The sequence below is a fragment of the Passer domesticus genome, chromosome 18 (assembly GCF_036417665.1).
Source record: "Passer domesticus isolate bPasDom1 chromosome 18, bPasDom1.hap1, whole genome shotgun sequence".
In the NCBI taxonomy this organism is placed as follows: Eukaryota; Metazoa; Chordata; class Aves; order Passeriformes; family Passeridae; genus Passer; species Passer domesticus.
The window spans coordinates 3,280,823-3,297,121 of record NC_087491.1 but is presented as its reverse complement, the minus strand read 5'-3'; the positions used below and the strand labels follow the sequence as shown (position 1 = coordinate 3,297,121).

General features: G+C 53.0%; 1 protein-coding gene and 1 long non-coding RNA gene across 2 annotated transcripts; one reads left to right on the top strand and one right to left on the bottom strand.

Moving 5' to 3' along the window:
• Positions 1–403: 403 nt before the first annotated feature.
• Positions 404–4,305, bottom strand: POLE3 (DNA polymerase epsilon 3, accessory subunit). The gene is made up of 5 exons (XM_064393627.1): positions 4,260–4,305; positions 4,031–4,106; positions 3,329–3,414; positions 2,553–2,671; positions 404–2,077 (listed from the first exon to the last, which is right to left on the bottom strand). Exons 2-5 carry the CDS (start codon positions 4,094–4,096, stop codon positions 1,917–1,919), a joined length of 432 nt encoding a protein of 143 aa, XP_064249697.1. The 5' UTR covers positions 4,097–4,106; positions 4,260–4,305; the 3' UTR covers positions 404–1,916.
• Positions 4,306–9,086: 4,781 nt separating this feature from the next.
• Positions 9,087–15,825, top strand: LOC135283130 (uncharacterized). Its single transcript, XR_010349007.1, has 3 exons — positions 9,087–9,193; positions 15,467–15,605; positions 15,741–15,825. It is a non-coding gene; the product is annotated as an uncharacterized LOC135283130 (long non-coding RNA).
• The last annotated feature ends 474 nt before the right edge of the window (positions 15,826–16,299 follow it).

Sequence of the window (16,299 nt, the reverse complement as noted above, 5' to 3'; positions counted from 1 at the left end):
CCAGGCCCTGCCTTGGTCTTTCAGAGCAGGGGAGATGCCAGGGTCAGGGTTAGTGCAGGACATTCTGCAGCTCCCCCACCAAAGCACCATTCCCTGGCTCACTGCAGTGCAGAAACCCTGGATCCAGATCCTGGCTCTTCCCCCAGCCTGGAACCTGTCCCTGGAGCAAGGAGGAGCTGGCAGCTCCTTCCCCCAGCAAACAGTGACCTGGAAATCCTCTCCACAGTCCCTTCCTCCTCTCACAGGAGGCCAGGCTGTAGCAGCCTTCATCCTCCCCTCATCCTCCTCCATGTCAGCTGCTCCAGCAACAATTTCCCAGAGCATTTCCTGCTCCCATCCCACTTATGCAACCACAACCTGCTCATTTTATAACTGACCAAAATATGAGACTCCCATTTCTGTAAAAAAAAAAAAAATCTGGCTTTTATTTAGATCTTGTTCCCTTACAGAATATGCACCCCAGATATGTGCTGAAGAGAAAAAAAAAAAGAGAGGAAAAGAGCTGGAAGGTGGGTGTTTTTCAGAAATTTGAGGAACACATCATCAGCTCAGGCTTTCCACAGCCTGACTGAATGCCAGCAGAAACTAGACAGCAGAAAATCTGTGTTGGTTCAGTTCTTTTCAGAAGCTGGGCTTGTGTGCGTGTGAAAATCCAGCGTGCCAGAAAAGCAGGAAGGCAGGGTGCTTCTTGTGGGTAGCTGCCACTGTTTTTTGGTGGAAAGGATCCAGGATTCCTCACAAGTGCTATTTTAAAACTGCATATCACCAAAACCTGGGGGTTTTAAATGTATCTAAAACTTTCTGGGGGAGAAGTGCATCAGAACTAAGAGTTCAAGTGGAAAAGCACAAACCTACACTAGCACAAGGGATACCAACAGCTTCTCTCAACCCTTCCTTCTTGCAGGAGCCTTTTGTGAAACCACATTGGCCCCCTGGTTGGGCACACCCTGCTGCCCTCCCAGAGGCATCCGTGTCCCTGGAATGACCAGCAAAGGCTACAGAGGGACCTTGGATGGAATTAGCTCATCCCAGCTGGGAAAAAGGAAAAAAAACAACCACCACAATTCAGCACTCTGTGCTAGCACATCTCAGCTTGCTGCAGGGGGACAGGGGAGACCACCAGGCCTCAGTGCCACCACTGACCTGTCACACCCCAGCACTGCACAAAGCCACCTGTTTTCAGCCCTGCTCCTCATCTGAGCCCCTCCTTGTGCTTCAGATTTTAAATCAGATTTTAAATCAGCCTCCTCTTTGTCTCTCAGGGCTCTCAAAGTCACTGTCATGTACAGGTTACCCTGTCAGCAGTGTCCATTTTCCGGATTTGGGTTAGTTTGGGTGAGTCAGTGAGTGAACTCGTGCTCCCTGTACAGCCACCCTGTGCTGCTGCTGAGGCTGGAGGACACAGTGTCACTGTCACAGTACAGCAGGGAGAGAAGGCACAGCCAGGATGCAAGGAAACAAAGGGAAAAAAACAACTCAACTGGATCAAAAGCTTCAATGTGCAGCTTCCAAGCCTCTGGACACCATCACCTACATTCTACCCCCCAGAAGTGATCTGTGAATGATCTACTGGATTCAGCCCCTCATGTTCAAGTCTCATGTTCTCCTGGCCAGTTTCTGCACTGAGCACCCACCAGTTCTTTTTTCCTCTCTTTCAGAGCCAACCCAGCATCAAAAGCCCAGTTAGTGCCTGCCCAGAGCCTGGGGAGGACCAAAGCCCCCCAGGCACAGGGAGGAGCCACCCTGCCTCGGGAACAGCTTCAGCAGAGTCCTTTATGTACAAATCACAGGCCAAAAGGGACAGGCCACAGAGGGGCAGCACAAAGCTCTAATGGAAACACGAGGGGATGCAGCAAGGTCGATTTACAGCCTTCACATCCCTCTGAGCACACCCCAGCCCCTGCCCACGAGCCAGCTCAGTTGTCCACCTCTTCCTCATCGTTTTGTTCTTCCTCCTCCATCCTTTCATCGTCGTCATCATTGTCCTCCTCTCGGCTCTTATCTTGCTCCTCCGAGTCTGCCTTCTTGTCTTTATCTTTCCTGGCCTCTTTCTTTCCTTTCTGCTCACGCCTGTAAACTGGAGGAGAGGGAACAGTGAGGGCTTGGCGCTGGCATGGACAGGTCAGTGGCTCAGGTCCAATGTCCACTTGCTCTCCCAGCTTTGGAGGGGAGCAGGGAACTCAGAGCACAACTCACCCTACGAGCTGAGCTGTGCTGAGCAGCTCCATAGGAAATCAGGTTAAATTTCAGCAGAAAAATGCTGAAAAGGATGCAGGAGGTCACATTTACAGGCAGCACCTACGGCTTTCCTTAGATAAACATAATAGGGGAGTGAGAGCAGATGAGACTTTCTCAATCCTCATCAGTTGTGCAATAATGTTATCCCAGTCCCGTTAAGGTGCACATTAGTTACTCCCCAGGCAAACTGCAGTGTAGGATGCTGGGCAAAGAGAAGAGAAACAAGACAGGCAATAAGTGTTGCTTGTCCAGCGTTGAAGGAAAACAGGACTCAGTGCCTCTCAGAGCCCCTGGACACCCACAGAGCACGGTACCTTCCAGGGATTCCTTCAGAGGGGCCACGAATCTCTGGAACTCCATCTCCTCCATGGCAGAGAGCACATCCCCAGCATTCAGGGTTTTCCTCTTCCCCTTCATGGCAAAGTTATTTGCACTACACAGAAGCAAAAAGAGAGGTAATTGGGAACTGTTAGCAATCCCATCTTGTTTATTAGAGTCATAAGTCACTTTAAAAAGCCATCCCCAAAACATTTAGGGGTTTTTTATCATTTACTAAAGGAGATTTGAGACATTTTTGTTTACACTGGCTGTCTGTGCTTTCCCACAGTGTTAGTTTCTGCCTGCAAAGAACTTTTCCACAAGCAGGAGAAGGAGAAAGCTGAACCTTGACTGTGACAGTTCCACACAGCCCTAGCACCACATGACACTAGAGAAACGACTGCCTGCAGAGAATGTGCCAAGCCACCCCAAAAATGTGACTGTGTCCTCTGTGGCAGCTCTTGCCCTAACACAGCTTTGTGATGAAGAGCCTGAAAGTGAGTCAAGTGCCCCTGCCTTTGCCAGGAAGGCTGTGCAGCCATGCTCTAAGGTTAATGGCAGTTTGGGACCCCCTTTTTGGGACGTGGCTGTGTCCAGAGCTACCTTCCCATGGGCTGCTCTGAGCAGTCCAAACTCACCTGCTGCAGCCTGGCAGACTGGTTTATTTTTATAAACAGGCAATACAGAAAAACAACACTGCAAAAGAGTCCCCAGGCCAGCAGAGATGAATTGTCAATCAAGTGCCCCAGTGACTGTGGCACCAAGTCCTTACCACGATGTTGCATACAGCACAAACACACTGGCTGCTCGGGAGATTGCGCTCCGGGCTTCTTTGGAAATATTGACTCCATCAGGAAGCTGAAAAACAAACCCAACTTTTATCAGCAGCTGCTAGAAACTACTTAAACTCACCTAATTCAAGTGTCAGTTCATTATGGCACTCAGAGGGCTCACAAGAACTGAGAACTGCTCTGGGGTGCTGTCACAGCAGCTCTGCTTCCAGCAGGAAGCCAAGGGCAGTAGGAACGTGTCCCTCCAAGGCACGGAGCTGAGCAGAAGCCCAGTGACTGGCGTCTGGGGTCTGGCCAGTCTGCAGGTAACTCATCCTGCGACCACCCAGCTCCTGACACGCCTGCCAGGCCCAGATCCACTCAGCAACACCTCACAGCTCCAGAGGAACGAACTCAATTAACCACGGGGAATTATTCTGGGTTTTTGTATAGACAGGGACTTGTGCGCTGAGGTTTTGGGGGGCCCGGTTCTCACAGTGCCACTGAGGGAGCTGCATCCCTCGGGACTCTGCAGCCCCGGTACCCGAGGGGGACAGCCCAGGGCAGAGCCTCGGGCCGGGGCTTCCCGGGGCCGGCATTTCCCGGGTTCGGGGTCTCCCGGGTTCGGGGTCTCCCGGGTTCGGGGTCTCCCGGGTTCGGGGTCTCCGGACGCGCCGCTCCTGGGCCGCGGGCCCGGCACCCACCGCCTCCTTGATGATGCGGGTGATGACGGCGTTGGGCAGGTTCAGGTCCTCCGGTCTCTCCGCCATCCTGGGCCTCCTGCAAAGCAAACGCGGCGTCAGGGGCGCGGGGATGGGCGGGACCCCGGCGGGACAGGGGGATCCCCTCAGGCCAGGGGATCACGGTGGGACAGGGGGATCCCCTCAGGCCAGGGGACCGCGGTGGGACAGGACGACCCCGGCCCGGCCGTACCCAGCCCGCGCTCCGCCGCCGCCCCGCCCGCTCCCGGCGCGCACCGCGCCCGGCCCACACGGCGGGAAATGGCGGCGGGGCCTGAGGGACGGGAGCGGGAGGGAAAAGAAGGAGAGGGACAAGGACAAGGACAAGGAGGAGAGGCAGGAATAGGAACAGGATAAGGGCAGGGATAGGGGCAGGCATAGCTATAGGTGTGGGTGCAAGTGTGGGACAAGTGCAGGTGTAGGGCCAGGGGGTGGGAGAGGGACGGGTCTAGGTGATGGTGCGGGGACAGGTGAAGGGACAGGTTGAGCTATAGGTGATGAGACAGGTGTAGGTGATGGGACAGGGACAGGTTGAGCTGTAGGTGAAGGGACAGGGACAGGTGAATGGACAGGGACAGGTTGAGCTGTAGGTGAAGGGACAGGTTCAGGTTCAGGTTCAGGTGGTCACACTGCGTCACCCGGGCCTGCTGGGGGCTGAGGGGCTGTCGGGGCTGGGAGCAGCGCCAGGCACAGGCACAGCCTGGGCAGGGGAGCGGGTGCAGCCCTGGGGCAGAGCTGGTGCCTGTGGGGATGTTCCCAAGATCCCCCAAAGCCCTTGGGGTCAGTAAGGCTCTCTCTAGGGCTGTGTGACACTGTTAGTGAGTACGGCATTACTGTATCCTCAGCCAAGGCTGACAAAGCTCCAGCCTCTGCACCGACACAGATACACAACTTTCACTTATTTATACATTTTTAGAAAACAAATTAATGTTCATTGGCTCTAGGTTACATAATTCTCTTCATTACTTAGTGTTCTATCTGCTCTTGGTTGTTAATTTCTCATTCTTCACACTACTGCGGTCCACATACTGTATTACTTTTATAATATTTTTCTCAGGGAATCTCCAACTTTCCAGGACTTAATCTCCTCTGCATTTTCTACTTCATCATTCTTGAAGGGTCATAAATTTAAGATCCCAGATGTCCAATCTCCAACTCTTTTTGCCTTTGTTTATTGAAGCTTGGCAAGGTTACTTTTAGCAAACTTGAGGTTTTGGTTATTTATTCATCAAAGTAATTGTAAGAGCCTGTGAAAAAACTTAACTAGTGCTAGCTGAAAGTGGGCACTGGTTGCAATTAATTAAAACAATTAGTTAGGAAGGTTACATAATTTCCAACAGGAAATAGCAGCTGTTTTACCCCACAGTGGTGCCTGGCCTCTTCCCTTGGTTCTGTGTGAGCTCACAGGGCCGTGAGCTCCTCTGTCCCTGCCCCACTGACCCCATGCCTGGCCGAAGCCCTGTAATTCCATGGCACTTTATCCCTGGTGGTAACCTGGCCAGGTAATTAGGTAAGCTCAGAGTGCAAGAAAGCAGATTAATTAGGTGCTGTGTTGGGGTGACATCTGAAATTGTGAGCAGTGATTGACAGTGCAGCCCTTTTCCATGGAAAATGGGAATTTCCTGTTATCAAGGGCAGTGTTTCTGTTGTAGGGAGAGCTGACAGAAGCTTGTGAGCCCAGGTGACATGGTGGGCATAACGCTGTGCTGGGACAAGCCCACCCGGGCCAGGCCTGCGTGAGCCCTGTGCCAGTTCCAGGGGCTGGATTAATGAACTGCACCCCTGCTGTACCAACCCTGTGTAAGTTTGGGGTTTAGCTCCTTTCCATGTGCCCCGGTGTTAACCCCGGCTGCTGGGTGTCCCTGGGCAGGTGTGGCAGTGCTGGCCCTGGGGAGGGGACATTCACACGGGGCAGGCTGAGCTGCTGTGACAGTGACTGTGGCACACTGGGCTGCTGTGACAGTGACCGTGGCACACAGAGCTGCTGTGACAGTGACCGTGGCACACAGAGCTGCTGTGACGGTGACCGTGGCACACTGGGCTGCTGTGACAGTGACCATGACACACAGAACTGCTGTGACAGTGACCATGGCACACAGAACTGCTGTGACAGTGACTGTGGCACACTGAGCTGCTGTGACAGTGACTGTGGCACACAGAACTGCTGTGACAGTGACTGTGGCATGTTGAGCTGCTGTGACAGTGACCGTGGCACACAGAGCTGCTGTGACAGTGACTGTGGCACACTGAGCTGCTGTGACAGTGACCGTGGCACACTGGGCTGCTGTGACAGTGACCGTGGCACACAGAACTGCTGTGACAGTGACCGTGGCACACAGAGCTGCTGTGACAGTGACCGTGGCACACAGAACTGCTGTGACAGTGACCGTGGCACACAGAGCTGCTGTGACAGTGACCGTGGCACACAGAACTGCTGTGACAGTGACCGTGGCACACAGAACTGCTGTGACAGTGACTGTGGCACACACTGAACTGCTGTGACGGTGACCGTGGCACACAGAGCTGCTGTGACAGTGACCGTGGCATGTTGAGCTGCTGTGACAGTGACCGTGGCACACTGGGCTGCTGTGACAGTGACCGTGGCACACAGAACTGCTGTGACAGTGACCGTGGCACACAGAACTGCTGTGACAGTGACCGTGGCACACAGAACTGCTGTGACAGTGACTGTGGCACACACTGAACTGCTGTGACAGTGACTGTGGCACACAGAACTGCTGTGACAGTGACTGTGGCACACTGAGCTGCTGTGACAGTGACCGTGGCACACAGAACTGCTGTGACAGTGACTGTGGCACACTGAGCTGCTGTGACAGTGACCGTGGCACACAGAACTGCTGTGACAGTGACCGTGGCACACTGAGGTGCTGTGACAGTGACTGTGGCACATTGAGCTGCTGTGACAGTGACTGTGGCACACAGAACTGCTGTGACAGTGACCGTGGCACACTGAGGTGCTGTGACAGTGACTGTGGCACATTGAGCTGCTGTGACAGTGACTGTGGCACACAGAACTGCTATGACAGTGACCGTGGCACATTGTGCTGCTGTGACAGTGACTGTGGCACACAGAACTGCTGTGACAGTGACCGTGGCACATTGAGCTGCTGTGACAGTGACCGTGGCACACTGGGCTGCTGTGACAGTGACCGTGGCACACTGAGGTGCTGTGACAGTGACCGTGGCACACAGAACTGCTGTGACAGTGACCGTGGCACACTGAGGTGCTGTGACAGTGACTGTGGCACACAGAACTGCTGTGACAGTGACCGTGGCACACTGAGGTGCTGTGACAGTGACCGTGGCACACAGAACTGCTGTGACAGTGACTGTGGCACACAGAGCTGCTGTGACAGTGACTGTGGCACACATTGTGCTGCTGTGACAGTGACCGTGGCACACAGAACTGCTGTGACAGTGACCGTGGCATGTTGAGCTGCTGTGACGGTGACCGTGGCACACTGGGCTGCTGTGACAGTGACCATGACACACAGAACTGCTGTGACAGTGACCGTGGCACACAGAACTGCTGTGACAGTGACCGTGGCACACAGAGCTGCTGTGACAGTGAACGTGGCACACAGAACTGCTGTGACAGTGACCGTGGCATGTTGAGCTGCTGTGACGGTGACCGTGGCACACTGGGCTGCTGTGACAGTGACCATGACACACAGAACTGCTGTGACAGTGACCATGGCACACAGAACTGCTGTGACAGTGACTGTGGCACACTGAGCTGCTGTGACAGTGACTGTGGCACACAGAACTGCTGTGACAGTGACTGTGGCATGTTGAGCTGCTGTGACAGTGACCGTGGCACACAGAACTGCTGTGACAGTGACTGTGGCACACTGAGCTGCTGTGACAGTGACCGTGGCACACTGGGCTGCTGTGACAGTGACCGTGGCACACAGAACTGCTGTGACAGTGACCGTGGCACACAGAGCTGCTGTGACAGTGACCGTGGCACACAGAACTGCTGTGACAGTGACTGTGGCACACAGAGCTGCTGTGACAGTGACTGTGGCACACATTGTGCTGCTGTGACAGTGACCGTGGCACACAGAACTGCTGTGACAGTGACTGTGGCACACACTGAACTGCTGTGACGGTGACCGTGGCACACAGAGCTGCTGTGACAGTGACCGTGGCACACAGAACTGCTGTGACAGTGACCGTGGCACACAGAGCTGCTGTGACAGTGACCGTGGCACACAGAACTGCTGTGACAGTGACTGTGGCACACTGGGCTGCTGTGACAGTGACCGTGGCATGTTGAGCTGCTGTGACAGTGACTGTGGCACACTGAGCTGCTGTGACAGTGACCGTGGCACACAGAACTGCTGTGACAGTGACTGTGGCACACTGAGCTGCTGTGACAGTGACCGTGGCACACAGAACTGCTGTGACAGTGACCGTGGCACACAGAACTGCTGTGACAGTGACTGTGGCACATTGAGCTGCTGTGACAGTGACTGTGGCACACAGAACTGCTGTGACAGTGACCGTGGCACACTGAGGTGCTGTGACAGTGACTGTGGCACATTGAGCTGCTGTGACAGTGACTGTGGCACACAGAACTGCTATGACAGTGACCGTGGCACATTGTGCTGCTGTGACAGTGACTGTGGCACACAGAACTGCTGTGACAGTGACCGTGGCACATTGAGCTGCTGTGACAGTGACCGTGGCACACTGGGCTGCTGTGACAGTGACCGTGGCACACTGAGGTGCTGTGACAGTGACTGTGGCACACAGAACTGCTGTGACAGTGACCGTGGCACACTGAGGTGCTGTGACAGTGAGCATGGCAGGCTTGGATGCTGGACAGAGGGTGGCTCAGAGCTCTTGGAGCCCTTGGGTGCCATTACTGCTCATTTTGGTTTCTGTTTTTTAGAGCATGAGGTGTTTTTGTCCACGAGCTGAGGAGTGAGGTGGTGGTGTGGGACTGCCTGGGGAAGGGGTGGGATGGAGCAGAGCTGGGAATGGGGCTGCCCAAATCCAGGGATATGACCCAAAGCTGGCCCATTCACCCGCAAAGCCTGGGCTGGACCATCCAGCTCTTTGTGTCTTCTGGACACATCAGGCTCTCCTCCCTGGTCCTTGGTGAGTCTATATTTGTTTTTAATTACAGTATTTGTAGGTTGGTACTTTGAGTCCCAGGAAGGGACATTAAAACCCATTCCACGGGCAGGGACACCTCCCACTATCCCAGGCTGCTCCAATCCCTGTCCAGCCTGGCCTGGGACACTTCCAGGGGTCCAGGGACAGCCATCCTGGCCTTATATCCTGTAGGTCCAGAGCCTTTATATTTAATCATCTTTCTGGTCTTGTTTCACTGTCACAGGTAAAACACAGGCGATGCTGAGCATGAAATGCTCAAGTTTACTGCTGTGAGTCACATTTTAGACTGGCACAAAAATGTTGTTCCATGTAGCACAGGTATAGATACAGAGACAGAGGAGCAGCAGCTCAGCTCAGCCTGAGAGGGAAAGCAAAGCCATGGGACAGTATTGTCCTTCTGTACCTCAGGGAAAGGCCATAACAGATTTAGATTTAAATGCTTTAAATTAGATATTAAGAAAACATCCTGGGAAGGTGGGCAGCCCTGGCACAGGGTGCCCAGAGCGGCTGTGGCTGCCCCTGGATCCCTGGCAGTGCCCAAGGCCAGGCTGGACATGGAGATTTGGAGCAGCCTGAGGCAGTGGAAGGTGTCTGTGCCCAGGGCAGGGTGGAATGAGAGGATCTTTAAGGTCCCTTCACTGTGATTCTGTTCAATGACTCTGCACTGATGTCAGGAGATGAACACTGTGAGTTTTAAGCCTTCAGTGAGGGTGGGCACTCCTTTAGCCTGCTTTCTTTCCACAAAATTGCACAAAAATGTGACATTTATGGTTTAGCTGCAGGCACAGAGCTTACCCAGCAGTGTTTGTACTCCTCAGAACCCCCTGTTAGTACAGAGGGGCTTGAATCTCACTTGACTTCTGTGAAAATGACACTTCAGTATCGTCATGGCCAAAGAAAAAAAATATTAACACAAAAATAGAGATTATTCGATGTAGAACAGTCATTGTGGAACACCTGTATTGTTCCAGCACTCTTGAAGCCGTTTGCATGGGTGCACTCCGAGTCCTGTAAATAAGAGGCTGTTGATGCAGTGACAGATCCTCTTCCTCTTGTAGAATCAGGGATGAGGTGTGCCAGGAGAGTTCTGAACGGCAAATCCCTCCCTCTGTGCACTCCCTGGCTCTGCTCAGAATGTTTTGGGGTTGCAGGATTAACTGTGAGGACTCGAGCCTGAGGAGCGTTCAGCGCGTTCCTCTCCCGTGAGTCACTTCACACCCCAGCCCCTCGTTAGCGCTGAACGGAGAACGGAGCCCCCGGGGCTGCAGGGGGGGATCCCGGCTCTGTGACTCGGGGGACAGGGCAGCGCTCAGGAGAGTCACACAAACACCAAGAGACACGGTGGTCACAGAGCAGGAGGCAGGGACTCATCCCATGGTGCTGGATGATGCAGGGACACAGGGACTCATCCCAAACTGGTGTTGGATGACACAGGGACACATCCCAAACTGGTGCTGGATGACACAGGGACACATCCCAAACTGGTGTTGGATGATGCAGGGACACAGGGACACATCCCAAACTGGTGTTGGATGACACAGGGACACATCCCAAACTGGTGTTGGATGACACAGGGACACATCCCAAACTGGTGTTGGATGAAGGCAGGGACACAGGGCCACATCCCAAACTGGTGCTGGATGACACAGGGACACAGGGACACATCCCAAACTGGTGTTGGATGACACAGGGACACATCCCAAACTGGTGTTGGATGGTTTGCACTTACCAATTTAAATTTCCTTGGGAGACTGTCTGTGACTGCTCTGCTTTTAAAATTCTTTTTCCTTTTGGCTGTGGAAGAAGAATGAATGTGAAACACTTGGCAGTATCCTTTTTGAAAGGAAATAAGCTTTTACTTGGTCATTATAATCTCTAAATTTTTAAGTGCATCAGGCCTCTAACTGAGAGCTGGTGCCTGGAATGATTCCATTTTTCCTTCCCCTAAAGACAAGCCAGGCACTGCAGGCAGGAGCCTGGTCCCCAGAGGCTGGAGCTGTCCCATGGAGGTGTCACTCACACACTTCTCTTCCTACCTCAGTCCCTCTAAGTTTAGCTCACCTCTGATGAAGGCCCCTGAGTGCAGCACTTTCAAAATATCTTCCTGGCATTCTTTTTTTAGCCATAAACGAATTCAGCAGTTTTAACTGTCAAAAAGGCACCAGCCTAAAACTCTGCTGATTGAGTGGACCTTCCTATGTGACCTACGACAGAGACTTGGACAAATCCTGTGTTCCAGGTCAGGAGCTATTTTCAGCCACAGGGACGACTATTGCATTAACTGTAACTTTGTTATTCCCTTTGGAAAGTGCTTTGGGAAGGGAAGCTGTAGGGTAACCTCTGTGTCACCTCTGGTGGTGTTCACTTGTGTTTGTGGCACCATGAATCTTGCTCCTGTTTGTGCCGTGCTCCAGCCAGAGCTGGGCTCTGCAGCAGGTCAGACATCCCCTCACCTGGACAGATGACCCTGGGGCTCAGCATGGGGACAGCGAGTGCTCTCAGCTCCCAGGGAGGGGAATGCCTTCCTCGTTATGGGTAATGGGATCATGCTTAAACAATATGGGCAATAATAAGGCTGTGCTTGGCTAATTGATCCAGAATACCAATTAATCTACAGAGGTGGCTTAAAGGTGCCCCAGTAAGGTGGGCTAATGGTGGAGTGTGCCATTACACAAATGGGATCCAGCTTCTGTGTCTGCCAAATGTACATTAAAGTTGACCCTACAGGAGTGGAAAGTCCTTGAATTGAAAATGGTTTGGGGCTGGGCAGCTATTTTGGAAATGTCTCGTGCCTGCTCTGTTGTTGTGTTCTCCCCTGGGCATCACCTTCTCACATGAAACAGGAGCTTCATCTGACCCAATGGCTCTGCTTTAGTTTTCTTCAATATTCTTAAATATACTGTCTCCTTCAATATTCTTGTAAAGACTCCTCGCTGAGAGGGGATGGTCACTGGCACGAGCTCCCTGGGGAAGTGGTCGTGGCACTAAGGCTGCCAGAGCTCCAGAAACATCTGGAGGATGTGATTAGTCATAGATTTAATTCTAGTCCTGCAAGGGAGTGGGGTTTGATGATCCTTCTGGGTCCCTTCTCACTGGAGAGATTCTGTGTGCCTGTTCCCATGCTTGGGCTGAGGGGGGAGTCAGGATCAGAGTTCTGGGGGGAGAGATGAGGCAGCTGCCCTTGGAGCAGCAGCTTCACTCTCGGACCAGCTTAATTGAACATAAAAGATGTTGGAGAACCTTGGTTTACTCTGTCCAGCCTGGGAATGGGGTCTCACCAGCTGACAAAGGAAATCTCTGTCAAGAAAAAGGCCAACTTACCCCTTTCTGTTGTGCCCCAGGACAAAGGACAACGGTGTTAAACTGAAGGAGGATACATTTAGTTGGAGATTCTGTGATTCTGTGATTCTGTGATATTGGGGAGGAATTGTTCCCTGGGAGGGTGGGCAGGCCCTGGCACAGGGTGCCCAGAGCAGCTGTGGCTGCCCCTGGATCCCTGGCAGTGCCCAAGGCCAGGCTGGACAGGGCTTGGAGCAGCCTGGGACAGTGGGAGGTGTCCCTGCCATGGCAGGGGTGGGATGGGATGAGCTTTAAGGTCTCTCCCAGCCCAAGCCAGTCTAAGATTTCTGGCATTTGATCTCCTCCCGTCACATGCCCTGGTCAAATCTGTTTGGGTGCCAAATGCCAGAAATGTTTGATTTTCATTAGTGAGCTAACCTGGCTCACTGGGAGGCAGAGCAGTGTCAGAGCTGGGGAGCAGAGCCATGTGAGGTACCTGAGAGGAGAGCTCAGCTATTTCCTGCAGCCCCAGACTGAGCCCTGCAGTTCAGCTCAGGTGACAGGCAATAACTTCCTAAGCTGTTTTAACTTCATTACTTTGATCCATTTGACCATTCTAAGGCCAAAAGCATAATTCCCAAGAGACCTTTTGCTATATTGAAACTGATCTCTTTTATGAGAAGGGTCACTAAAGACCCAGCTTGGTTATTACATTGTTTTTATTGCATTAAAATAAATCAACAATGGACTAATACTCAGCATTTGTCAAAATGCTGCGGCAGGACTGGATGCTCAGATCAGACATCCTCTAAGAGACCTGGAATGTCTCATGGTGCTGCTCTTCTGTGTCACTGAGGTTCCAGAGTGCAGAAGAATGGTGCTGTGAGCTGATGTGCTGCTGTAATTCACTGGGATTTTAATCAGGTTAAGGCTGTAAGACAGGTGTGTGTTAAACACCCGGCCTGAGGAAGTCCCACTGCCCTAAGGAAATGCAAAACCAAGGAAAAACCTTGAGCTGGGAAAATTGTCAGGTGTTTGGGTACTGTTTCTAAGTCAGGTGTGTGCCCAACTCACTGTTACTCACTGTTAGCCTGCAGGCTAGGCATGGCAGAAGGGAAAAAGAATGAAAAAAAGAAGAAAAAACCAGTTTATGATGCCCCATTAGTGCTTTGGGTTCAGCATCCTCCCAGCCTTCTCAGAGGCAATTGGACTGAGCTGTGTGCCTTTCCTGGGGAAAGAATCATGGAACCCCAGACTGGTTTGGGGTGGAAAGAACCCTAAAGCCCATCCAGTGCCACCCCTGCCATGGCAGGGACACCTCCCACTGTCCCAGGCTGCTCCCAGCCCTGTCCAGCCTGGCCTTGGGCACTGCCAGGGATGGGGAACCCACACCAAGGGTAACCCACGGTGCTCTGGTGGCTGCTGCTCTCTGTGATCACTGCTCCTCACTGTGAGGGGTGACAGTGGAGGCTCTGCCAGCCCTGGAGGAGATGTTCTGTCCAGGATGTCTCTGGAGGGATCAGGAAGCAGCTTGTGCCTCAAAGGGATCCCTCTCCTGAGTTAACCCTGGATGTCTCCCTAACCAGCCCCAGGGCAGCAGGGGAAGCAGCCAGGCAGTTTCTGCAGGTTTAGAGTGCTAAAGACAGGTGAAAATCTGAACTGAAATAAAACAAGAGCTTCTTGCTCTCCCACTTTTTCCCTGGTGCCCTCCTCCTGGAGAGGAGCTGGTTTGGAGCAGCTCTCACACAAACCATGCTGTGGTCACAGCTGCCTTAGTTTCAGCCAGTTCAGCAGTGACAAAGGGACAAGATGAGCTGTTTCCAGCAAGCTTGGCCCTGCCGAAGGATGGGCACAGGAACAAGTGGTTGTGCAGGGAGACTGTTCCGTGCCCTACATCCCTGGTGAGCCACCAAGGGGCTGTGCCAGCTCCTGCTCACGTGGGGTTTGTCACAGAGCCTCTGCCTGCCCTAGAAATACTCTGTGCTTCCATCCTGAGCTCTTTCAGCCACGCCTCAGAGCCCGGGAAGGGCTGTGGGCTGCTCCCTGTGCATGTTCAGACCTTGCATTTCATGGGGAAGGGGCAGAAAGGGAGGTTTAGAAAAGAGATCAGCCAAAGAATTTGTTACCAAAAACGCTGTGTGCAAAAGGCCAAACACATGAAGTCCTGTGGAGAGGCAGAGACACAGTCCTTGTCAGACTGGATGTTGCCAAGACTCCAATATTTTGGCAAAGCAGCCGTGCTGAGCTGATCATGTGCTGGCTGTGGGGATGGATGCAGGAGCAGCCCACGAGGCTGGGCAGTGCTGGTCTGACACCCAGTGCACTGTCCTCTCCCAGCTGGAAGGGGCCATTTTCCAGGCATGTGGAGTGCTGAGTGCATCTGCCTGGAAAGGAGGAGACAAGGGAGCTGCAGGGTGGCAAAGGCAGCAGCAAAGAGCACGCTGGGGATGTTGCTGCTGCTCTGGCTGAGATTTGGGCTCCAACAGGAAGCTCAAACTCTGGGATGGGAGCAGAGGAGCGGTGGGTACCTAAAATACCCTGGAAGGAGGAGAAACCTTTCTTAGGCCTCAGACTGGAAAAGGATTTACTAATGTGCCCATCTGCCTTTTTGTTGGGTTCCTAATTGGAGTTTTCCAGGGAGAAGCTCAGCTGTGTCAGGGACATCAGCACCTCAGCTGGGCCCTGGGGAAGAGGGGCTGCAGGGTTCCCACTGCTGGAAAGTGCTGTGTTTGTGTGTCTGCTCTATATGCCAGGCTGTGCTAATCCCAGAAATCTGCCCTCAGGATTGCCCTGAAATAGCCCAAACCCTCCTTCTTGCAATCCTCTTACCATCTGGGAAGCCAGATAATTTTTCTCAGCCTGATTTAGTTTCTCTAGTTCCAAAGGCAGCCTCAACCTTGTGGGTTTTCTGTGTGCACATGTTACCCTTTTGCCTGGAATAACTGTCTAAGCACGTGTTTGGATTTGAATATCCAGCCAAAGGCAGACCCTAGTGCTGGCAGAGTGAAATTTGTGATGGAGAACGGTGTTAAATTTTAAAAGAAAGTCATTAACTCCCAGGCCAACCAGCTGAATGGGCAGTTTGCTGCAGACTCCAACAACACTGCAGGTTAAGGTCAGTCCCAGGGCTGGAATGTGAGGAGGGAAGTTAGGAGGAGTTGATTCCTTGCTGTTGGGAGCCAGCAGAGAACGGAGCTGTCGCAGGACCACCATCTCTTCCCAGCTTACAATTTAATTTGTACCTCCCCAGACTGGATCTCTGCTCCCTTGGGACATTTCTAGAGTGGTTTGGATTTGGGTTTCCCCCCTCCCCTTGCAGTGCTACCACCAAAGGCTCGTCCAGCTGAATCCCAGCGTGGCCATTGCTGGAGAGGAGCTGACCCTGCGTGGGAGCCATGGAGCAGCCGGGGCCCACACGTGAGTGCTCGCTGATCTCTGCAGCACTGCTCGTCCCCTGGGGAGGAGGGCTGGATGGGTGGTGGCTCTGGGTGGCTGGCCATGGCAGCCAGACCCTGGTGGCTGCAGGAGATGAGCGTCTGTGTCTCCCCCGTGCCTGTTGTGGGGGGCTGGAGATGCCCAGCTCCATGTGGGATCATGTTTGAGCTCAGGGCTCTCTGTGCTGCAGGACAGAGTGGATTTGAACCTCCTGGTTTGTGTGTTAGGAGTGATTTCTGCAGCCATTGAGCCTCAAACCCTCTGGGAGATGAGTGGGGAGAATTCTGTGGCCTGGGAGTCCTACAGAGGATCTTTACTATAATTTATTTATTTATATTTTGAAAGCCCTGTCCCCTGGGACTCTCACCCAAAGC

What these genes read in the sequence shown, in the direction of transcription:
- POLE3 (XM_064393627.1), bottom strand. Translation starts at nt 4,096, where the DNA reads ATGGCGGAGAGACCGGAGGACCTGAACCTGCCCAACGCCGTCATCACC. An exon ending in CCCGCATCATCAAGGAGGCG is followed by an intron (nt 3,415 to 4,030) that starts GTGGGTGCCGGG and finishes TTTGTTTTTCAG; the next exon opens with CTTCCTGATGGAGTCAATAT. An exon ending in TCTGAAGGAATCCCTGGAAG is followed by an intron (nt 2,078 to 2,552) that starts GTACCGTGCTCT and finishes CCTCTCCTCCAG; the next exon opens with TTTACAGGCGTGAGCAGAAA.